The 25,034-nt window shown below is 45.0% G+C and overlaps 1 protein-coding gene across 5 annotated transcripts in view; it reads right to left on the bottom strand.

The window, feature by feature from the left end:
* KDM5B (lysine demethylase 5B) overlaps positions 1-24,545 on the bottom strand; it is a 113,094-nt gene extending 88,549 nt beyond the window's left edge. For 2 of the 5 annotated variants that reach the window (XM_074977806.1, XM_074977805.1), the window contains exons 1-3: positions 24,285-24,503; positions 6,315-6,392; positions 410-532 (exon numbers count right to left, since the gene is read on the bottom strand). In XM_074977806.1, the coding sequence (XP_074833907.1) occupies positions 410-532; positions 6,315-6,392; positions 24,285-24,422 (339 nt within the window). In that variant the 5' untranslated portion in view covers positions 24,423-24,503. Of the gene's footprint in view, positions 1-409; positions 533-6,314; positions 6,393-24,284 lie in introns of all 5 variants that reach the window. The other 3 variants (XM_074977809.1, XM_074977808.1, XM_074977804.1) reach the window with 3 other exon arrangements.
* Between the last annotated feature and the right edge of the window lie 489 nt (positions 24,546-25,034).

Here is a 25,034-nt window from a genome sequence, read left to right as displayed (position 1 = left end):
CCAGAGCTCACTTCTGCACCCAACTTCCTTCCCAGATACTGCACCCCCTCCATAAAAAGTGCAGCCCATGATCACCAATCAAAATCTTGGAGTAACACCTCCTCCCCATCCCACAAACCAAAAATTATTGCCCATCCATGTTCTACATGGAGGAGTCTCTCAGGTTGCACTTCTATGGCTCTACAGCTGAATCTGCTCTCCAACACTACTTTTCAGTCTAATATAAACTGATATTGTCTTAAATCCATTTCACAGACTATGTCTCCAGGAGCTTCATCATACATTAAAAAATCCTTCTGACCACAAAATCTCTGCTGAAGGAGTTTACAAAAGATAATCTGACTTCAGTCCAGAAACAGAAGTAATATGGCATATTTTTCACTAAAACTGTTTTTAAAAGTAGTCTTACCCTATTAAGCTGAAATAAATCCAGTATCTTCCTCTCCACATGTGGAATTTTCAGTGTACATCCTTGGAGCTCCCAAAACTTTGCAATCTGGTCCAGAAAATTCAGCTTGACACGGGTCTGAGCCTAACAGAAACAGGCTGCTTTCAACATACAGTTCAAATTTAGCTTCCAAAGTATTCAGCATTAGAAAATTTTCAAGTTCAGCTCTTTTGCAATGTTCCAGAATCCCTCTTTAAATGTATTTGCACCTAATGATAACAAAAAGCTCGATGTGACTTGCTTCTTTTCATTTTTGTTTATTTAGGAAGAATGTTAGATTAACTACACGTGGAATGAAGCTATCTATAATTATATCCTTGTCATAGTGCACCTGAACTCTATCATAGATCACATCTGAATTGGAAGAGAAATCTCGCTGGGTCTTTGACATCCCTGTTAATACCAACAACTGTGATTTGAAGATGTATGCACCATTTTAAGGCAATGGCTGGAATCAATCATTTTAAAGAGAGAACTCACTATTCAATCTGAAGAGCCAATATCACTCCTGTCCATGGTTTAGACCGGCTCCATTATTGATAATGGAGCTCAATGGCCCTCTGTCAGGAAACATGCCCTCTCAAAAGAACTAGATGAATGAGGCATGTACAGAGGATGTACAGAGTGGCAAAACTTCCCCATTCACAGATGTGCACAGGAAATAGAGAAATGCAACCTCACACTCCTCCTTTGTGGAGATAAGAAGCAGAACTAGTCCTGTCAGTAGTAAATTCTGTAACCCTGTCTCCTGCCTGGGTTAACATGGCATGCCCCCACTGGGCCTTTCCCACCATAGACCCTCAAACTGCTGCAGATTTACTTCTGTTGCCTATTTGTGGGTTTACCCAAATACAAATTAATGAGATTTACTGCCTGGATGAATTTCCTTATATGAGATTAGTCTTTCAGTTCACCTTCACAAATTACTGAATCTGAACATGGAAGATTTAAACAGGTGAAAAACGGACTCATGGGCTACCGGTGTTATCTCCGCTACCATTTGCCAGTACCTGTTTTATTGCCAAACTAGCAACCAATAACTTTGTGATTTTTTTTTAAACTCTGCCTCAGACAGCTAAGTGCCAGATAAATAATAGTCCAAACTCTACCACAATCCTAACTGTATAAAAATACATTTTTAAATTTTTTATTCTCAAAGTGTCTTCAAGAACTGAGCTGTGATTCACTCTGTATTAGCTGGAATCAGAGCAGTACCTTTGAGCTTAAAAAACATTTGCCAATCTTTTTAAATCCTTATTGTTTGGAATTCTCTCTTTGAAATTTAGAATTAGTTGCCATAGGGCACTTGGCACAGGTCAAGAGGAAATTAACAGACCAGAACGGGCAATCAAACAATCCATTCTCCATCTCTCATTCCCAGCTTCTAGTAAACACAGACTATCCTCCATAAATTTATCTAGTTCTTTTTTGAACTCTGTTACAGTCTTGGCCATCACAGCAACCCTTGGCAAAGAGTTCCACAGGTTGACTGTGTGATGGTCACTAGTTCATGTGCTATGAGAAGGAATATGTAGCTCCTCCTTGTCTACTTTCACTAGACCAGTCCTGAGTTCATAGACCTCAATCCTACCCCCCCGCAGGGCTAATCAACACTACCATGGAAGATCAACCCACTCACGTTGATCTTCCAGGGTTTGATTTTGCCGATGCATGAAACTGAACACTCAGGAGTCAGTCAACCCCTGTGCTCCTTGCGAGAAACTCTCCTGTCGACCCGCCAGTTAAGATAGGTGGGTTGGCCAAGTGTAGATATGTTGAGTTTAGCTATACAAATGAAGTAGCTAAAACTGCGTATCTGCGGTTGACTTCTATGTCTAGTGTAGATACAGCCTTAGTCAGTTTTATTATAAATCTCTCTTTATACAGAAGCCAGTCTTATTAGTCTCTTCTCCTACAAATGTCCTAATAATTTTTTTCTCCTTTTATGAAACTTTTCCAGTGCCAAGATACCTTTTTGAGATGCATGCAGTATTCAAGACGTGGGTGTCTCATGTATTTAGATAAAGTCAATATGATATTTTCTGTGTTACCTCATTCTTGATAATTCCCAAAGTCGCCTGCTTTTTTGAATGCTGCTGCACGTTGAGCAAAAATTTTCTGAGAACTATCCACAGTGACCCTGAGATCTTTCTTGAGTAGTACCAGAAAATTCAGATCCCATCATTTGGGATTATGCTTCATAGTGTGCATTACTTTGCATTTATCAATATTAAATTTCATCTGCCATTTTTTGCCCAGTTTTGACAGAGCCTTCTGTAGCTCTTCGCAGTATGCCTTGGTACGTGACTATCTTGAATAGTTTTATCATATCTACAAATTTTGTCATCCCACCATTGACCCCCCTTTCCAAATAAGTTATAAGTAAGTCCAACTACAGACCCCTTGGAAGCACTACTTTCTCCTTTCTGAAAGCTGACCATTGTTTCCTATCTTTTAACCAGTCCATGAGGGCTCCTCGGTGATGGGGACTGCTGCCCCACAGTGAGGTACCAGAGATGGGGCAGCGCAGCCTCCCAATAGGGAGGCACAAGACTATGGGGGAGTGGAGGATGGGAGCCCCACAACCTTCTGTTGTGGGGTTTGCCAAGGATAGGGGCTGCTGTTTAATGAGCCCAGTTCATACGCACTCCAGTTTGGAGGCTGGGGGAGGACCACACAGCAGCTCTCTTCAGCCCCACCAGTTCTCCAGCCCTCCTGGGTAGCTCCTTTGTTTAAAAAGCAAAAAGACCAGTTCCTCACTTGATGTAGTAACGATGGTTCTTCAAGATGCAGATCCACCTACTGCGGAGCACCCACAGATCTGCTATGTTTAATAACCAATAAATAACTACAGCCTATTACCTATCCACAGGTCTAAGGGGAGAGGAAAGAGCAGAGGGTGGCAATGAAGGAACTGAGGAGAGAGCAGGGTTGTGCACGCTGTCCCTAGCAGCACAAACAGCATTGCTGGGTTAGCGCATGCACAGCGCCACTCAATACTGCTCAGGAAAGGTCTCCCTGCTGCCATGCTGGGCAAGCCCAACACTTACTGTGCAACACCCATGAGGACATCACTCAAAGAAAAACAAAAGATCAACATTAAGGGACAAACTGCACAGAGTCTGGACTCTGCAAAGCTGAAATAAGGGACTGCCCCAGTAAAAGCTCACAACTATTACCCCCCACTCATATGCCTCTGCAAAATGTGACTCTCAGCTTGTTCAACCTGGGAGGTGCAGGTAAAGTGGCTGGGAGACCGGGAATGATTCTGGTGCTCCCAGGGGATGGTGGACACCTCGGGGGCAGGAGGTCTGACAGCACAGGACAGGTAAGCCCAGAGAAGCTGTCAGGGAGGCAGGAGAGACCCACGCAGGAGTGGGGATTGGGACTGGAAATAATACCATCCCTCCAGCGAGAGACAGCAGGAGCAAGGAAGATAGTGGCACAGCACAGGACAGCTGAGCAGAGAGGCTTCAGGGAGGCAGCAGAGGGGCCTTCAGAACTCTTGGGTGAATGACATTTTGTCCTGCTGACTTATTGCTTTTAATTTATGAATTTGTTCTGTAACCTTTTCCAACGACATTTTCTCAGTCTCTCAGAACCCAACATATGAAACTGCACTTCTTGTTGACTGTGCCTTCTGAACAAGTCAGATTTTAAAGATTTAAAATGCATGTCAGTTTAAAATGCCTTTTGGCACAGAGAATAGGCACAATAAATGCAAAAACAAACATTTTTAAATTACAAAGCTTTTAAAACTTTAAACTAAGCTGCTAGCTTCAATGTGGTGAACCCAGTGAAATAATAGAGGATTTTGCTGTTGGGCCAACAAGAATGTCATATTTTTATGACAGGCTAGTACATATAATTCATCAAGACAAAGTGACAGAAAAAGACTTAGGGCACAGCTGCACTGCTGTGCTAGCATAGCCTAAGCTTAAACTAAAATTCAAAAACAGCATCATCGCTAGCTGTCTCCTGCACCTAACCCTTTCCTTAGCTCCCTTTCTCCACCACAACCGTAATGTCCTAACCTTCAAAGATCTCCATAGGTAACACTTCCCTTTTCTGAAATGTTATCCTTCCAGGGGGCTGACTCCTTACACCTTTCTCTGCCAACTATACCAACCCCCTAAGCCAGCTTCTCCCACAAGCACCTTTGTGCATTTTCTTACAAAGTCCTTTCTCCCAGGGGAAAATTCTACAGGCATCAAATTACCCTCCCTCACTTCCCACTCAAAGCTCATGTTCAATAAGGCATAAAAAATATTGCCACCTTAAAACTGAGAGACAGATGATGTTATCGACCTGCTAAAAACTGCGAACAAAACTAGTTCATGGTAAATGACATTAGTTTTGTTATCAAAATCCTTCTTCACTCATATTCACTAGTCTGATCTTTATTAAAATAAGTCCTCTGAACAGGGACTATATTATACACAGGTATACTGCTTTAGCACAATGAGAGCCAGACCTGGGTGAGGCCTCTAGGCACCACAGAAATATAAATATTAAATAACTAGGCCTGTTGATGAACTTTAATTCACATGATTAACTCAAAAATATTTGTGATTAATCAGAATTGTAATTGTGCTGTTAAACAGAACAATACCTCCCTAGCTGGAGTCCCCTGCAGGGGTCTGCAAGGGCACTGCAGGGGGTCCATGAGAAAAATAAAAAATAAAAATAAATCACAGAAAATAAGTTTTAAAATGTAAAGTTACAATCTATTTTTAAATTAAATATATTCCAATAATGTTACTAATTACTGTCTAAAAAATATATATTGTGGTTTCCTTTTTCATTTAATGAAGTATACATAGCAGCTAGAATTGGCTTTGATGAGGATCTACAGAAGGTTTGGGAGCATAACTGGAGGTCCGTGAATGGTTTGGAAGGGTGATTGGGGGTCCACGCTAGTAAGGAGGTTGGGAACCACTGCAACAGAAATTAAATGTTTTGGATTTTTTTCCTACATTTTCAAATATATAATTTAAATTACAGCACAGAACAGTGTACAGTCCTCACTTTATATTATTTTAACTACAAATATTTGCACTAAAAATGAAAAAAAAATAGTATTTTTCAGATCACTGCATACAAGTACTAGAGTGCAACATCTATCATGAAAGTATAACTTACAATTTTTTTTCCTTTTCTGTATCTGCACTCAAAACACAATGCAAATTTTTAGAACCTCCAAGTACACTCTTTAGCTGAACAAGTAGTGGTAATCTCCTGTTTAGGTTTACAGGAGACAATGCTTTCTGCTTCTGTGAAGAGAGACATTTGCATGGCAAATTTGTAGCCGATGCTGCAAGGTATTTATGTGCCAGAACTGCTAACCATTCGTATGACCCTGGACGCTTCAACTACCCTTCCAGAGGACAAGCTTCCATGCTGACAATGCTTATAAACAATATATTTGTGACTCAAATCCTTGAGGAAGAACTGTATGCTCCTGTTCTGTTTTTTTTGCTCACATTATACCATTCTACTATATTTCATGTTATAACAGTCTCAGAAGATGGCCCGGACATGTTTGTCTCAAGAACACTTTGCACTGCAGATCTCACAAAAAGTAAACATGACACTGAAAACAAGAAATGGGCATCATTATCTTATAAAAATACACAATCTTGTTCAGTCAATCACTCAAACAAGCAGCCTGTGACGCTCTCCCATCCAGTGACCCTATTTACATAGCTTTAACACTAATTGACAGACCTAGTTAATTGTTTTATTATATGCAGTTTGAAGCAAAGGTGATCTTTTGCTTCATTGGATATGCTAAAGAATAAACTACTTTGAACATATTTACTCCTTCAAATGTCCTAATGTTAATGATGTTAATTTCTGACACTACCTCTAATTCATTCAGCCTCTGGATCCGTGGGGTAAAATGAAGTTTATCAACATCACATGCAAATGGAGGCTGCCAGTCCTGGGAAAAAAAGAGAAAAGATTCAGTCAACAGAATAGGAAAATTCAATACATTCTTTGTGTTTACCAGCTACATACACCAAAAGTTAAAACAGTCAAGTGCCCAAGATAGTCGTACTCAGCCATTTTCAAATGTGAAGAAATCTAGTAATTTCTCCAACTGATTTCACACTACACCATCACCTCCCTCACTCACCAGAGGTTTAAAAAAAATCAATTTACTTTATAATGCAGTCTTCTAGAAATTAGAAGGTTATTATGCAGATTTGATTCTTTTTGCTTTCGTTAAGAAAGTGTGTGTGTGTGCGCGTCTTCAAATAGATTTTTCTGACACAATGAAATAGATCTTCTACTGATACCCAAACTACAGAAATGACTCACAAAAATTAGCCTTTAATTTCAAAAACAGAAACAAATCAGTCCATCTTTCCTTTGGGTCTCTGCTCAGTAACAGAGGGTGAGATGGGTAAGACATGTCCCAGAGTTAAGATGCCCACTGTAACTTCAAGGTCATGTTCCAAAACAGGAACTGAGTCAGCAGGGCAGCTTGTCCATCAAGCAGAAATAGTAGGTATCCTTGACAATCTAGTGTGTCGTTTTCTTCATACAGTAACAGATCCTCAGGGTGGAAAGAACACAGTTACAACCTTCACACACACAACCTGTTCAAATGTTGCATGTGTCACTTGTTTTAGTCTATTAGGAATTTTTGCTTTCAATATATGAAGTTTCATTTGCCACAAAACCAGCTGCAATACACAGTATGGAGTGTATTCCTGAGAAGGCAATCAGCTAGAATAACCCAACCACCCTGATAATAGACCCCTCACCACTGGTTGTGTTACTGATATCCTCAAATCATAGTTTAAAAAAAGACTTCGGCTGTGTTTACACTAGCTCCCTACTTCAAAGAAAGCATGGTAAGTAGGGTGTCGGGAGATTATTAATGAAGTGCTGCGGTGCATATGCAGCACTTCATTAAGCTAATTCTCCCCCATGGCAACTTCAAAGCGGCAATCTTCGAAGTGCCAGCTTGCGTGTAGCCACAGCTAACCCGCTGGTACTTTGAAGTACTCCTCAAAATTTTGATTAAAATAAATATATAATAACCCATTCCCCTTCTGCTCCCCCAGAGCCAGGCACCCCCAGCTAACCAATCCAACCCAATGCCTGGGTCTCATCAGAGCCACCATTGCCACCACACATTTCTCCCTCCAGGGTCTGGGGCATGCACTCAGAGCAACAGTACGCACTAACAGCATGTGACTCCCTAGCAGGAGGCACCCTTTATTGCTCAAAGAGCCAAACATGTTTGGCACCCGATTTAACTCATCCACTAGAAAGATGAGAAGCACAGCTTGCACCTTCCTCATCCAGTACCTAACCTATTCCAAATGAGGAACTTTGTTGGATGAAGGGAGATCCCCTGCCTCCGGCACCCAGCCTGCTGCCTCTGGCCCCCCAGAATGCTGCCCCTTCCTGCTGCCTACTCCACACCCACTAGCCCCCCTGCCCACACTACCCCTGCCCCCTCCTCCTACTCTGGTGGCCCTCTTACTTCTTGTCCACCCTCCAGACTGCGGCCAGGCTGATGCTAATCACAAACTGCACTCGGGCACCTGGACCCCGGGTCATCCAGACCCAGCTGACAGATGCAGGAGGGATGTTCTATTTAAAAATTACTTAGAATTGTTATAGGAAAAGAATAAGTTTCAGTTTCAGCTACAAAATGTATTTTCATGAACTAGAACCAATCCTGTGAGATGTTGAGCACCTTCAAATACCAAAGACTCCACTCTTACCAGCTTCTCTCTCAAGGCTTTTAAAAAACGAAGATACTCCGTACCTCTCAAGATCATGCCTTAAGTACACATAAATAATTAAAAGTGTTACCTTCAACAGAAAATACACAAGTACAGGAACTATTATTGGAGATGATGGACATCAATGAAACCTCCTGAAAACAATCATTGCATTTTATATGAGAAGACTAAATCAGGGGTGTGCAAAGTGGTGGGGTACACCCTCTCGGGAATTCCAGACGGTGGACGCACAGCACAATCATCTGCTGGGCCTCAGGCTCATCCATTTTATTGAAATGTTTAAATATGTTACTGTTTTTATGTAGGTGCATTCATATTTATAGACTGAGTAATAAAGCTTTTACATTCTACATATTTTCTTACACATGCTGAAAGGTTGTTGGTTTTTTTTTTTCATATGAACATAAATTTTCACTGGTTTGGATTACGTTAGACAGGTTGGGGGGGACCTGTTAATTAAAGGGATGAAAAGTAGGGCCTGATGTAAAAAGTATGCTCACCCCAGACTAGATGCCCCTCTGGAAACCCACCTTTAACTAGACTGGGGGCTCTGGGCCAAATATCCAAAGGTATCCAGGTACCTAAAGAAAGAGGCACCTACTTCAATTTATAGATGTGTCTAGACATTTAATTTGCTTAATTCTAATTGACTTTCAATGTAAATTAGGTACTTCTGTAATCCCACTAGGGGCCTACCAGCATCTTGAAATGGCTGTATACCTGTATTTGCCTGACCATGTCAATATTACTGCCTCAACAAAATAAACTAAAGTACGAATATATTTAATATCAGCAAAATTAAATCTAAAAATCACATGATGCTCCTGTGAGCTGAAAAAGCCTATTTATCAGTATCTCTGTACATTCACACTAATAACAAAACCACTAATACTATGTGGAATATATCACAAAGATTCATAGTTTAAGGTCAAGGAGAAACCATTACTTCCTTATAATTTTACGTGGTATATACTCCATGTTGTGGTTTAACTAGAACATTAAATCAAGATAGTTACCTGTCAAAGTTAAGATTACAAGTGAACATGAATCCATCATTTTCCTCAGTAAAACTATTCTGATTGTTACCCTCAGTGTTAACATTTTCAAAGCAGTAGTCTTCCCATCTCTTCTTTCTGGGTGTGACACATGGGTGACATACCACTCCAAATGCTTGAGGATTTTGGTATCTCCCATGCTGCCTTAAGATTCTCCGTATCAGATGGCAGGATCATCACACCAACCCAGTGCTCTCTCAGCAGCTGTCAACACCAGTGCTAAGGTAAAGATTCTGAATCATCAAGTTCACAGAAGAATGACACACACCTTCCCCTCGTCTCAGATTAGTCATGGTAACAGAAGTTACTAGAAACAAAGGAAACACTACAAGGATACTCTTGAAAAAACACCTTAAGGCGGAAAGCACTAACTCCACAAACTGGAAGAGCTAGCTGACAATCTGCAATGCCATTGCATCACACATCAAGCCTCAGCTTGTTTTGAAGAACATCACCTTGCTTCAGAGATGGAGAAACAACAGAGGAAGGAAGGCAGGCATGCGACATCCTAGCCAGCAGCTTTGATCAATCCAAAGAACCACGTGTGTTAGACGTGGAAAGTATGTAGAGCACAGATTTGACTCCTCAGCTGTAAGTCTCATCATTGTTTTCTTCCCCCCAGCAGATATTGAGGACTAGCCGATGCTGACAGATGTTAAGACTGATCCACTGCACAGACATCCAAGGTCCAGGATCGCTGGTTGATGAGTCAGACTGAGACCAGGTCTGGGATGGCTGGGCAATAGGCCACTGACAGAGTAAATTCACTAACTGAATACCAAAAGCATTAGCTAGGGCCAGACACCATCATGTTGCCCTACCTACATCTTGTTTTAGCTTTCTCAGGGTCTTGGATATCATGGGTATTGGACAAAAGATACTTCTTAGATCCAGGACCCAATGGCACCTCAAACAATCCAAAATGGAGACCAAACTCTCACCCCTCTCGAGCAGAACTCCATCCACTTATTCTGATTCATGATAATGTTCACTTGATGGACATCCCATTTTCAAAAGACCTCCTTAAGGACCTCTTATCTAAGGAGCCATTTGCAGTTCTTGGTCAAGAGGTAGTTTGCAATAGAATCTGGATCTGGGGGAGAAGATGACCCACCAAGCAGACCTGATGCTTGATGCACCAATTTCAGAGCTGTATGGCTTCCTAACAAAGAGAAATACAGGGCTGAGGGGACGGGGTAAATGATGGCTCTGGCTGGGGTGCAGACTTGTGGTGGGGCAGGAGATGAGGCATTTGTGCTGCAGGAGCAGGCTCTTGGCTAGGGTTAAGGGGTTTGGAGTCCAGAAGCAGGCTCTGGGAATGATGCTGGAGTGCAGGAGCAAGAAGCCTCAGCCCCTAAAGCCCCTTCCTTAATCCAGCCCTGCTATTACTGCCAGAAGAACACACCTCTCTCTCTGCTTAGCTAAGCACCTCCAGGCCACAGCCTGCCTCTGGCACCCACCCCCTCCTAGACTTTTCACCCCCTCCTACACCTTTCCCCCAAGCCAGAGTTCTCCCATGTACCCATACCCTCTACCCCAATACCTTGCCACAAGTCACAATCTCTCCTTCACTCAAACTCTCTCTAACCTCACACCCAGGCTCACAAATGTAAAGAGGATGAAAACCCACTGTTGCAGACTAATCAACCCACCTCTTCACTTTCTCTGTTAAACAGATTGAGCTCCGTGAGTCTAGCACTACAAGGGAAGCTTTTTAAGCATTTAATCATTCTTGTGGCTCTTCTTTGAATCCTCTCCATTTTATCCACATCTTCCGTCAATTCTGGGCACCAGAAACTAACACAGTATTCCAGCAGCAGTTGCCAAATGCAGAAGTAAAATAAAATTCTCTCCTCCTATCCTACACTCCACTGATATGCAGCCAGGACTGCATTATTTTTTTTGGTCCCAGTATCACACTGGGAACTCCTACTCAGTTGATTATCTACAACAACCTCAAAATATTTTTCAGAATCAGTGCTTCCTAGAAGAGATTCCCATCCTGTAAATATGGCCTACTTTCTTTGTTCCTGCATGGATTAATTTACATTTAGACAAATTTAAAAAAAATGGTTTTTGCTTGTGCCCAATTTACCAAGCAATCCAGGTCACTCTGAATCAGAGATCAGTCACCTTCATTATTTAACATTTCCCCAGTGTTTGTGTCTTCTGTAATTCTAATCACTGATGATTTTATGTTTTCTTCTAGGTCACTGATAATGTTAAATAGCACAGAACAAAGAATCAATCCATACAGAACCCCACCAGAAAAACACCTGCTTGATTTCCCATATACTGTACCATTTTACCAGGTTAATTTTATAGTGTGTCAGCTTAATTTTATATTGTTCCACGTTTTTGGTTTTATAAATCAAAATGTCATGTGGTACCAGTTCAAATGCCTTACAGAAGTTTGTAAGTACACTTCTGTGAATGCTAACTCTCTTTAGCAACCAAACCTGTAAGCTCATCACAAAAAGATCAAGTCGGGTCCTGTCAAATTATTTTCCGTAATCAATTTTCATTGCTATTAATTACATGATCCTCCTTGAATTTTTATATTCTTCACAAAAGCACACTCAGAGTCCCTCAGGGAATTGACGGGCAGGTTCCCCCGGTATGCTAACATGAGGGGGTAAGGCATCCAGGAGATTTGGCTCTGTTTCAAAGAAACCTTACTACAGGCACAAAAATACACCATCCCAACGTGCAGTACAAAAAGGCAAAACATGGCAGGCAACCAGCCTGGCTTAACAGAGGATTCTTTGATGAACTTGAACGCAAGAAGGAAGCTTACAAGAGCCGTGTCTACACGTGCACGCTACTAACTTCGAAATAGCGCCCATCACGGCTACACGTGTTGGGCGCTATTTCGATGTTAACATCGACTTTAGACGGCGAGACGTCGAAGTCGCTAACCCCATGAGGGGATGGGAACAGCGCCCTACTTCGACGTTCAACGTCGAAGTAGGGACCATGTAGTCGTTGCGCGTCCCACAACTTCGAAATAGCGGGGTCCGCCATGGCGGCCATCAGCTGAGGGGTTGAGAGATGCTCTCTCTCCAGCCCCTGCGGGGCTCTATGGTCACCGTGTGCAGCAGCCCTTAGCCCAGGGCTTCTGGCTGCTGCTGCTGCAGCTGGGGATCCATGCTGCATGCACAGGGTCTGCAACCAGTTGTCGGCTCTGTGGATCTTGTGCTGTTTAGTGCAACTGTGTCTGGGAGGGGCCCTTTAAGGGAGCAGCTTGCTGTTGAGTCCACCCTGTGACCCTGTCTGCAGCTGTGCCTGGCACCCTTATTTCGATGTGTGCTACTTTGGCGTGTAGATGTTCCCTCGCAGCGCCTATTTCGATGTGGTGCTGTGCAACGTCGATGTTGAACATCGACATTGCCAGCCCTGGAGGACGTGTAGACTTTATTCATCGAAATAGCCTATTTCGATGTCGCCACATCAAAACAGGCTACTTCGATGTAGGCTTCACGCGCAGACGTAGCCAAGAAGTGGAAACTTGGAAAGACAACTGAGAGAATAATATACATACAGTAGGGTGTCAACATGCACGACGGGGGGGGGGGGGTGTGTGTGTGTGTGTGTGTGTGTGTGTGTGTGTGTGTGTGTGTGTGTGTGTGTGTGAGAGAGAGAGAGAGAGAGAGAGAGAGAGAGAGAGAGAGAGAGAGAGAGAGAGAGCGCGCGCGCGCGCGCCCGCGCCCTGAGGAAGCGGCAGCACCTGTCAGTGCTCCCAGCCCTGGGAAAGCCGCAGCAGACACTGGCACTCCCAGCCCGGAGCCCCAGGGAAGCAAGGCCACTCACAAATCATTGAATTCACAAATGTTGGCAATTGTGAATGTCAAGGCCTTACTGTATATTGATTGCTCATGCAAGGGTGTAATTAGGGAGGCCAAAGTAAGTGCAATTATAGTTGCAGCTAGCAAGGAATGTGAAAGAGAACAAGGAAGGTTCCTACAGGCACATTAGCAATAAAAGGCTGATCGGGGAGATGTGGGACCCTTACTGAACGAAGGAGATAACCCACTGACAGATGATGCGAAAAATCTGAAGTGCTCAATGTTTTTTCGTCTCGGTCTTCACAGATAAGGTCAGCTCCTAGAGTGCTGCGCTAGGCAGTGCAGTATGTGGAGGAGGTGGGCAGGCCTCAGTAGAGAAAGAACAGGTTAAGAACTATTTAGAAAAAAGTGGATATACACAAACTCATGAGGTCCAGTTACATGCATCCAAGGGAGCTGGCTGATGCGATTACAGAACCATTGGCCATCATGTTTAAACACTCATGGCCATTGGAGGTGGTACAGGGTGATTGGAAAAAGGTAAATATAGTGCCCTTCTCTAAAAAAGGGCAGAAGACAAATCTGTGGAACTGCAGACCTGTCAGCGCCATCTCACTCCCTGAAAAGTTCATGGTAGGGATCTTCAAGGAATCCATTTTGAAGAACCTGGAGGACAGGAAAGTAATCAGCAATAGTCAACATGATTTACCAAGGGCAAGTCATGCCCTATCAACCTGATTACCTTCTCTGACAAGGTAACTGGCTCTGTGGATACAGGGAAGGCGGTGGACATAGTGTACCTTGACTTTAGCAAAGCCTTTGATATCATAGAATGCTAGGACTGGAAGGGACCTTGAGAGGTCATTGAGTCCAGACCCATGCCCTCATGACAGGACCAAGTACTGTCTAGACCATCCCTGACAGACATTTATCTAACCTGTTCTTCAATAACTCCGGAGATGAAGATTCCACAAGCTCCCTAGACAATTTATTCCAGTGTTTGACCACCCTAACAGTTAGGAACTTTTTTCCTAATGTCCAACCTAAACCTCTCTTGCTGCAGTTTAAGCCCCATTGCTTCTTGTTCTACCCTCAGAGGCCAAAAAGAACAAGTTTTCTCCCTCCTCCTTATAACACCCTTTTAGATACCTGAAAACCGCTATCATGTCCCCCACTTAATCTTCTCTTTTCCAAACTAAACAAGCCCAGTTTCTTTCAGTCCTTCTTCATAGGTCATGTTCTCTGGATCTTTGGTCATTCTTGTTGATCTTTTCTGGACCTTTTCCAATTTCTCCACATTTTTCTTGAAAAGCGGTGCCCAGAACTGGACACAATACTCCAACTGAGGCCTAACCAGCGCAGAGTAGAGTGGAAGAATGACTTCTCGTGTCTTGTTCACAATACACCTATTAATGCATCCCAGAATCATGTTTGCTTTTTTTGCAACAGCATCACCCTGTTGACTCATATTTAACTTGTGGTCCACTACAACTCCTAGATCCCTTTCTGCCATACTCCTTCCTTGACAGTCACTTCCCATTCTGTATGCGTGAAACTGATTGGTCATTCCTAAGTGGAGCACACTTTGCATTTGTCTTTATTAAACTTCATCTTGTTTACTTCAGACCATTTCTCCAATTTGTCCAGATCATTTTGAATTCTGACCCTATCCTCCAAAGCAGTTGCAACCCCTCCTAGCTTGCCATCATCTGCAAACATAATAAGCCTACTTTCTATGCCAATATTTAAATCATTGATGAAGATATTGAACAGAACCAGTCCCAATACAGACCCCTGTGGAACCCCACTTGTTATACTTTCCCAGCAGGATTGAGAACCATTAATAACTACTCTCCGAGTATGGTTATCCAGCCAGTTTTGCACCCACCTTAAAGTAGCCCTAAGTTGTATTTGCCTAGTTTATTGATAAGAATATCATGCGAGACTGTATCAAATGCCTTACTAAAAATCTAGGTATACCACATCCACTGCTTCTCCCTTATCCACATGGTTCATTATCCTATCAAAGAAAGCTATCAGATTGGTTTGACGTGATTTGTTCTTTGCAAATCCACGCTGGCTATTCCCCATCAGCTTACCACCTTGATTTCCTTAATCACTTGTTCCATTACCTTTCCTACCACAGAAGTTAAACTGACTGGTCTGTAGTTTCCTGGGTTGTTCTTATTTCCTTTTTTACAGATGGGCACTATATTTGCCTCTTCCCAGTCTTCTGGAATCTCTTCCATCTCCCATGATTTTCCAAAGATGACAGCTAATCGCTCAGATCTCTCTGCCATCAGCTCCTTTAGTATTCTAGGACGCATTTTGTCAGGACCTGGTGACTTGCAGATATCTAAATTTCCTAAGTGATTTTTAACTTGTTTTTATTTTATTTTATCTTCTAAACCTGCCCCTTGCCCACTAGCATTCGCTATGGTAGGCGTTCCTTCTTCAGACTTCTCAGTGAAGACCGAAACAAAGAATTCATTAAGCATCTCTGACATTTCCAAGTTTCCCAGTACTGTTTCTCCCTCCTCACTGAGCAATGGGACTACCCTATCCTTGGACTTCCTCTTGCTTTTAATGTATTTATATAAAAAGTCTTCTTGTTTCCCTTTACGCCCATCACTAATTTGAGCTAATTTTGTGCCTCTGCCTTTCTAATCTTGCCCCTGCATTCCTGTGTTGGTCCCCTGCAGTATCCTTGCCAGCAAATGAAAGAAATATGGATTGGACAAATGGACTGTATGGTGGATAGAAAGCTGGCTAGATCATCTGGCTCAAAAGTTCAATGCCTGGTTGGCAGTCAGTATCAAGCAGAGTATTCTTAGACCTCACATTTTGTAAAGCATTGCACCACTGTAGATAGTCAAAAGTAATACACCATAAAATGACATTACCAACAAATCCATCATATTGTCCAGATAGCCCCACCATATGAATGCCAAACGTTAGAACATGCTCCTTAAACGTATTCACCATGTAAATTAAAAGTATCTATCTACACATATTTCAGTGTCGCCTAGTGCTATGTTTGTTCAAGAAATCCTCTAAAAACCAAAAGAGCTATGAGCACAAAATTTGGTTTGCAGCTTCCTCTTACCCTAACTTAAGCCAAGGTCAGGGTTTGATTGTGCCTGGAAAATGGGAAGTGCTGGGAAAGGACTGTTTTCCAGAACACAGAATGGAGGAGGAGGGGAGGAAAACAGGGAGCGGGGCAGGAGGGATGTGCTACTGAGAGTGAACACTGGAGGCAACCGTAGCACCAAAAGAGAAGCCAGCAGAGCTGGGGCTATGTCATCTTGCCTGCCACAAAGACCAGGAAAGTAGCTCCCTTGTCCCAAACACAGAACTTCCCCTCCCCACTACTGCTGTGGAGAGTCTCTGGCCAACGGGTGGGCTGCTGTAATGGGAGGCAGCCCCCAGATAGCCTGGAGGCCACAGGAAGGTTGGCTGGAGGCCACAGGCAGCTCCCAGAATCTCCCCCACCCAAACACCATAAAGGCCATGGGAGTGGGGGGCAGCTGCAGAGGACACAACCCCCTGAAGTCTGTCTCCCCCTTCCCCATCCCACCCCCAACAGCCTGCAGGGCATAGGGAAGCTGTTGGAGGGAGGTGCCCCCTGAGCCAGCCCACCCTCAGACAGCCTGCATGCCAAAGGGTGCAGCTGGAGGGGGGCATCCCATTTAAGTATGTGCCCCACACACACAAACAGCCTGCACACTGCGGGTGGATTCCTGCATGGGAGGAAGCCCCTGGATCCTCCCCCACCAATAGCCTGAAGACCCGGGGGAGGGGGGGCAGCTGGAGGGGAGGTAGCCCTAGAGCCTGTCCCCTCCCCAGGCATCCTGCAGTGGGAAGGGGAGCCTGCTGGAGGTTGGGGGCAGCTCCCAGATCCTGCCCTCCTCCACACAGCTTGAAGGCTGAATGGGGGCCGGCAGAGGCCAGAGGCAGCCCCCAGAGCCTCGTCACCGCCTCAACAGCCTACAGGCCGCGGACAAAGGAGGTCTGGTGGAGGAAGGGGCAGCCCCCAGAGACTGGCACCCCCAAGGCAGCCTGTAGGCTGCAGGGGCACTAGAGATGGGAGGCAGCCCACAGAGCCTAGCGAGCCCCTGAAGTGACACACCAAACAGGATCCAGGATGGAGGGGGCTGCCAGAGACTGGGAGTAGCCCCAAAGCGCCACCTGCCCCAGACCAATAGAGGGCCAGGAGGGAGCAAGCTGGAGGCTGGGGTCAGTCTGCAGAGTGCTGCCCATCCCATCCTTTGGTTCAAGCTGCAAGAAATGATGCCACTACGCCAAGCAAAGGCCTCAGGTGGAGCAGCTACAGGCCTGTGGGGTCAGAAGCAGGTTGGGAGCTGCCCCAAAAGTGCTGCTCCCCTCCTCCTCGACAGGCTACAGACCAGTATCAGTCCCCAGAGCACCAGTCCCCACCCAACAAGCACTAAGCCCAGGATCCCTTCCTTCCTCAAGGAGTCGCTGGCCAGGGAGCGCAACCCGGCCCCCTCAGGATGAGCTGCTGACCAAGAAACACCGCCCTTGTACCTGGAAAGAGCAGCTACTAAAGCAGTGGCACCCACACCACCATGGGTGGTCTCACAACTCCCCCTCAATAGCACCTCCCAGCCCCTTGTCCTGAGACCTCTGCCTTAACTTCTACACTTCTCCCTGTGTTGACCCCACCACCCTGAGCCCCCACCAACCATCTGGCCTAAGCCACTCATCTCCCGAGTCCTCACTCCAGCCTCTCACAATTTTTCAAAAATTCTATCATTGAAAAAAAGAGTGTACATTTTTCATTTATTTAATAAGAAAATACTTCAGCTAAAGACCCGAGCAATCCTGGGTACATCTAATGATAAATAAAACATACTTCAAGTGAAAGACAAAAGAAATTTCACCACTTCACAACATATAATACTAATTCATATTAAATCTACTGTTTTATGTCCTGTATTTCACAAAATATATTGTGTGATATAGATTCGTGCAGTATACCAATTACAAACTGCTGAATGAGCATAGCTTGATGCCAGTAAGCTTCCTCAGCATGCTCATTAATCACAGAAAACTTCACCTTTGCTCTTCCATATTATATAAAAAGAAGCAGACAAGCCTAACTGCTAAGTAGTTAAGGCTGATCAACAATAGTAAACATAGGTAATGTAGACCCACCCCGAATTAGATGTTAATTTATTTTTATTTTATGAGCTTACCTGTGAAAGCCTAGGCTAGGATTTCATGACCCAGATAGTCGAATCCAGTCCTAAATTTCATGTCAATATTAGTGGAAATGGGGAGAAGGAAGACAGTCACTTTGACCACTTTAGAAAACCCAGTGTTCTGGGGAATTCTAGCACTGCTATGGGGTAGTAACCCTTCCTGTTGGCAGGTACAATGCGTTGGAGATACTGCATAAAATATGATCCTGAGATAAAATGGCTCCAAGTACTTAATCCCTCAATTATTTTGGCCATCTTGATCCCATCCTCTGCAAAACAGCATGGATTGCCCTGCAGACTTTCACCGTGACAGTACCTGTCAAGGATTTATCAATACTAAACTGGTGCCCAGAAGACCAAAAGCTATCCTAAGTGGAGAGCTTCCCCCTGGATTAGCATGGGGAGGTCTCATCCTGAGCTCTAGGGCTTGTCTAACATTACATCAATGGTTCAGAGACCTATTTGCTAGGGTGGAGGGTCGGGGTGTGTGTGTCGATTTAGCGAGTCTAGAAAGGAGGCACTAAATCAACTGCTGCTCGTACTCCCATTGACCCTGGTACTCCACAAGGTGGCAACGAGTAAGAGAAGATTTTCTCCCATTGACCCACTTGCAGTAGCAAGGCCTCAGTAAGCCGAACTAAGTTACATCGACTACAGCTACACTACTCACATAGCTAGAGTGCTTAATTAGTTCAATTTTGCTCTGTACTGTAGACCCACCCTTAGTGTAACAGAGTGATAAAGAAAAGTCTCCTTTCTGACTCTTTGAAGTTATTCTGCCAATTCTAGTCATCCCATATCACAAATACAGCTAAGTTCCACCAGTCTTTTGCTTGGACTCATCCCCAAAACCATTCTTTCGTCCACTGATGATTATCCAGAAGTGCAAAACAGGCAATAATTCATGCAAGACTAGTGACTGTGTTATGAACTCCATGCTCATCATGACATGTTAGACGCTGATGTCTGCTTGCTTGGGAGGCAGAACCTGTAAAGAATGCAGGTAAGACTCAGACAGGCTCATCCACCTTGATATTTCTGGATTCAACTGCTGCTACACTATTTACCTGCTTGTATTTCACCCCAAGGAAAGGTTTGCACATTACACCGAGAACCAACAAAGGCTAACAAATATCCTGGTATTCAATGGAAAAAACCCTCTCCCTCATCCTACTACTTCTTCCTCACTCATGATACTATTGCCAAGATCAGCAATGTCATCCTGATTCTTGCAACGAACAGCTTTTCAAACGCTTCAGAGCTTTCTCAGAAAGGACTAGGAATAAACACTCATCCAGATTCCATTTTGAGGAAAACAACTACAAATAGCACTGAATAGTGACTTAACAGGAATTCAGACAAGTCTTAAAATACCATAGGCACACTGTACTACTGATGGCCTGACTGTTTCAAGTATCTAGGGCAAACAACTTATGGGGCTCAGACTTTTAAAAGGGCATAGCTAGCATTTGGGCAGGAAGTATTCCAGTCCAAGCACCTCCCACTGTTCTGAACTGGGCTCTAACTATGTCCATTAAAAAAGATAACATATACAACAATGGTACATCTAGCCCTCCATCCTGCCTTCCAACAGAGGCCAATGCCAAATGCTTCAAAAAGGAATTAACAGAACAAGGCAACTAAGTGATCAGTCCCAGGAACTGGCAGTCAGAGGGCTAGGGAGAGCACAGAGTTGTATCCTTGACCATTCTGGCTAATACTCAGAAACTTACCTTTGGAAATAAAATTTATCTGAAGAAGTGGGTCTGTCCCATAAAAGCTCATCACCGAATATATCATTTTGTTAGTCTTTGAATGCTACATTTCTGCTGCTTTGCGTTGTTTAACCAAGTTATACTTTTGGCCTGCACAACATTCCCTGACAATGAGTTTCACAAGTTGACTGTGTTGTGTGAAGAAATATTTTCTTCTGGCTTTCAACCTGCGACCCATTAATTTTATTAGGCAACCCCTCATTCTTATGTGAATGGGTAAATAATACTTTACTCCCTTCCCCACCCCTCACAATTCATGATTTTATAGGCCTCTAGCCATCTCTTTTGCAGCTGAGAAGTGCCAGCCTTATTGGCCTCCCCTCATATGTAACCCATTCCATATTCCTAACCATTTTGGTTGCCCTGCTCTGTACCTTTTCCATTTCTCATATAAACCTTTTCTGAGATGGAGCAAACAGAACTGTGTGCAGTATTGAAGACATGGGCACACCCTGAATTTATATATAGGCATTATGATATTTACTCTCTTATCCTTTCCTTTTCTAGTGGCATTCCTAACAGGGTTGTTTTGTTTGTTTGTTTTTTTGACTGCTGCTACACACTGGAGTAGATGTTTCCAGAGAGCTGTCCACAAACAATCTAACTTCTCTTCCTTGACGGGTAACTGCTAATTTAGACACTAATTTCACTTTGTATGTATAACAGTAGTAAGCTTTTTCCACTCCCACATCTTGAAGCATAGGCCACTGACAACCATTCCCCAGCATCCCCTGTTGTGGGCAATCTTTTCCAGGTCTGACCAAGTATATTCCATCTTTTTAGTGTCTGCCTTCAGATCACTATGCCAAGTATTTCTTGGGTGCCCTCTTTTCCTTTTTCCTTGTGGGTTCCAACACTTAAGGCTAGCCTCCACAAAATAAATCCAACCAATAATGGTGGTTGGTTTTCTACGGTGTACCTAATCCATCTCCATCTTTTCCTGATTTCTTCTTCCATACAAGTTGGTGAGTCAGTTGCCACAGGTCTTGGTTGTTGATGGCATATGGCCAGTGAATCTGGAGAATTGTATGGAGGCAGTTATTGATAAACACATGGATTTTTTTTTTTTTTTTGACGACAGTCCTCCTTCTTCTTCAAGTTTCTGCTCCATACATAAGGAGTGATCTGACACTGAAGGCTGCTTGTCGTCCCCATTCCTCTTTCTCCTGGTGATAGACTTGGGTCACGCGACAACAGCAGGGAAAATAAATGAGATTCAGTGGCAACTGTGGACACAGCTGGACAACCTGGCACTTCTCTTGCATCTGTCAGTGGCTATAGGATACAAGATGTCCGACCTTGTCAACATCTCAGGTACGGTTGGCTTGAACATCCAAAAGGGAAAAAATAAGATCTTGAAAATCAACATGGGTAACACTGAGCCAGTCACACTTGCCAGGAGGGCGCTGGAAGAAGTTGAGGTCTTCACATACCCGGGCAGCAGCACAGATGAAGAGGGGGGCACCGATGCGGATATGAGAATAAGGATTGGGAAAGCAAGAACAGCTTTTCTTCCCATGAAGAACATAGTAAACCCACAGTTTAATGGACCCCGATATAACAGAAATAAAAGATGCTGTCCACTAGCAACTCCCCCAAATAAATGCCTGCAACTCAACAGAGCTGCCACCGCCACTGGAGCTGCCACCGGGGCTAAAGGAGCCACCACACATTCCTCCAAGCAGGGAGGATGCCTGGACCAGACAGCTGGCAGGCATCCTGCTAGCCAGAGCCCTGGGCACAGGCACGCCTGCTCCAGGGAAACAATTTCTGCAGGAGCACCCCGACTCAGGTGGGTGATGAGGTGGCTTGCAGCAGTTGAACCCAGAGGCTCTGCTCTGTAAACAGCACAAAGAGCCCACTGCTGAGCTCTCTCTCCAGAGCCTGTTGTGTTCCTCCCAGGTCCCTAGTGTGCGTTGCAAGATGCCTCCAGTCCTGCAGATTCAAATTTAAGAGACTTTTGGCATGAACCAAAACCCCTTCCACCCATTAGTATGTTACATCAAGGGTTTACTGAATCTGGAATGTAAAGCAGAGCAGAACTCAGACTGAGATCACGTTATTCAACTGTATGTATAGTTGGGATTACATTTTCCAATATGCATTACTTTGCACTTATCACTGACTGTCACCTTCCGTTTTGTTGTCCAGTCACCCAATATTGTGAAGAGTTACAGAGGGCTCCCAGTCTGCTTATCACTGAACTGTCTTGAGAAATTCTCTCTCCCACTGTTCACTTTTTCCCCCGATCATGTATGAGTATGTTGAGTATAACCACAGAACAGCTTCCTATGCAATATCTTTTTCACCTCTCTCCATTCTGAGAGCTGTACATGTACTCCTAACCTTTTGTTTCTTGTCCCACAACTGCTTCTTTGCATAGAAGCATGTGGTGAAGAATCCTGTTAACAGCTTTCTAAAAATCCAAGTACACAGGACGCTGACTGGATCACCCTTGCCCACATGTTTGCTGACCTCCCTCCAAGAGTTCCCATTAAAAAGCCAGTGAAATCTTTGACCATTCATATAGCCAATATCAGTTGTAATTTTGCTTTTGTGGTGATTGATTCTTTTCCCTGGGGATAGGAGGGGTTAGATAATTGAAAACATATCTTTCCTTGGCAAGGGACAAAGGTGCATTTGTTTAATTATTTTGGCCAGTAGAGGTCCCATCCGTTCCTGAATTTCCTATTAAAAAAACATAGCTTGTAAGAAACTGCTTACTATCAATTTTGTTCTCTACTAGAAGGCAAACAGTATATAAATTAGGTTTCAAAAGCGCATATTTGAAAAGAGTATTTAAAAAAAAAACAGTTCTGCTCATAACTGCTGAAAACAATAGTGGATCATATCCCATCCAGACAGATTAATCCCCATAAAAATACCAGAGGTTCAAAATTGGAGGGGTTACAAAAATGGTCTTATAACCTCAATAAGACGACAGCACTTAGTCTCATATAACCCAGGTAATATGTTTGCCCTTTTTTAATAATTATTGTATGTTGTGAGTCAAACAGTATCTATAGAGTTTATTGTACAATGAAACTTATTTTACTCATGCAGATGATAAATATTTCTGGTCTTAGTGTGTAAGTGTGTGGCAAATTACTTCATTTTCTTCCCAGTTCAATGAGTTTAACTATAAAGTCTAACCTACGATCAAAAAGTTGAAGGGAACATAGATAACTGTGGACACTTAGTTTCACTGCACTCAGAGTATCACTTCTGAAATTAAGTCCACAAAAATTATGTTAGCCTCACCTCTTCAGGGACATTTAACTCTTCCGATTATTTAAATAAACAGGGTACCACTCTTCGTCGGGTCACACTAGCTATTTCAAGCGACCCGTACCACCCTACCCTTTCGGATAAGCTTCCCCTCAAAGCTAACCTTTACAGAACAAAGACCCTCCTCCCTCCAACTAGCTCTAGTTCACTGTTGGACATACCTACACTCCAGGCTTCTTATACCAACTGCATCCGCTGAAGTTCGAGGAGTCGCTCGCTATTGCATTCAAAAAGGAAATTAGGGGCTGGCGACAGGGACGTTTCGCAGCACCTCAGAGGGGCAGTTTACCCGTCGGTGGTGCTCCAGACTTACTCCCTTCCCCACTGTGGGCTGCGTTCTAAGATGGTGGCCACGTCTGCCGAGGAGGCCCCAAGGCAAGACTCTCGTCACAACTTCCCCGCGGAGCAGTCCGTCCGGCGCGGCTCGGGTTAAAACCCCAGGGAACGAGACCAGAAGCCGAAGCCCCCTGCAGCCGGGGCACCGCAGCGCCACGCCGGGCGCAGGGAAGGGCAGCGAGCGCGAGCTCCAGCACGCTACAATGCCAACATGGAGGGCAACACCCAACAGCGGCCTCGCCGAGGTCTCTCCGGGGGCTGCCCCCGCCGGTGCCCGGGCAGGTCGGAACGGGCAGGCGAGGCCCGGCGGCGCCCGGAGCAGGCTGCCGGCGAGGGGCTGCCCCCCGGCAGGGGTGAAAACAAAGGCTCCGGCCGCAGCGCCCCCGGGGCGCGCCACACGGCTCCCCACTCCTCCGACACGCGTGGGGGCGCGGCGAGGCCCCGAGGCGGCTCCGCGCGGTCCGGGCGAGCCCACGGGGCTCCGGCCTCGCGTCTGACTCCCCGCTCGGGCGCCGCGGCCCCCGCCGTCCGCTCCGGGCCCCCCTCCCCACACAAAGGCCGCTCAGCGAGCGGCGCCATGCGGCGCGCCGGGCCCTGGGCACTCACCGGCGGCGGCCGCACCTTGCAGATGCCGGTCTGCTCGGCGATGGGCCGGATCTTGTGGATGAAGGCGAAGGGGTCGGCGAACTCCTCCCAGCTGGGCTCGAACACGGGGCACTCGGGCGGTGGCAGGAACTCGGCCATGGCCGGGCGCCGGCAGCTCCTCAGGCCGCTGCCTCAAACAAGCCTCCAACTGACGACGGTCGTCGAGCGCCTCCAGAACGGCCGTGCACCTCCGCCGAGGCGGGAGAGAAAAGAGTCCGCCCGGCCGGGCGCCGTGAGGCGCCCCGCCTCCTTCTGGGGGAGGGAGTGTGCCCCCGCCTCCCCATTGTGCCTCCCACCCCGCCGTGCGATGCCCTAGAGTGCCTGGGGCTCATGACCCTCATGAGATCCCCTCTTACAGATAGTGGGGGGCGCACACCTGCAAACAGATCTCCTCCCTTTGTAGGGGCAGCTCTGGGGGCTCCAGTGGAGTACAGGTCACTGGGGTGATCACGTTTAAAGGCCCTTCCGTTCCCAGTGTTGTATATAGCATTATACAGTATTAAATAGCTCCTTGAAAGAGGCCCTGCTGGCTACAGCTGGCCAGCCCTGCCTTAGGGCAAGGCCAGCAAGGCAGTTCCCTAGGGCTCCATGCTCCAATTGACTATAGCATCTGCTGGGTGGCCTCTGATCCTTGAGGCCACCGACGTTGTCACACTGACCACTTTATCGCCCTTGCGTTCTTTCAAGAACTCAGACTACAAGCTGGAGTTA

This window comes from Carettochelys insculpta, chromosome 26 (genome assembly GCF_033958435.1).
Source record: "Carettochelys insculpta isolate YL-2023 chromosome 26, ASM3395843v1, whole genome shotgun sequence".
In the NCBI taxonomy this organism is placed as follows: domain Eukaryota; kingdom Metazoa; phylum Chordata; order Testudines; family Carettochelyidae; genus Carettochelys; species Carettochelys insculpta.
The sequence above is the reverse complement of the archived record's forward strand: the minus strand, read 5'-3'. Positions and strand labels throughout refer to the sequence as shown.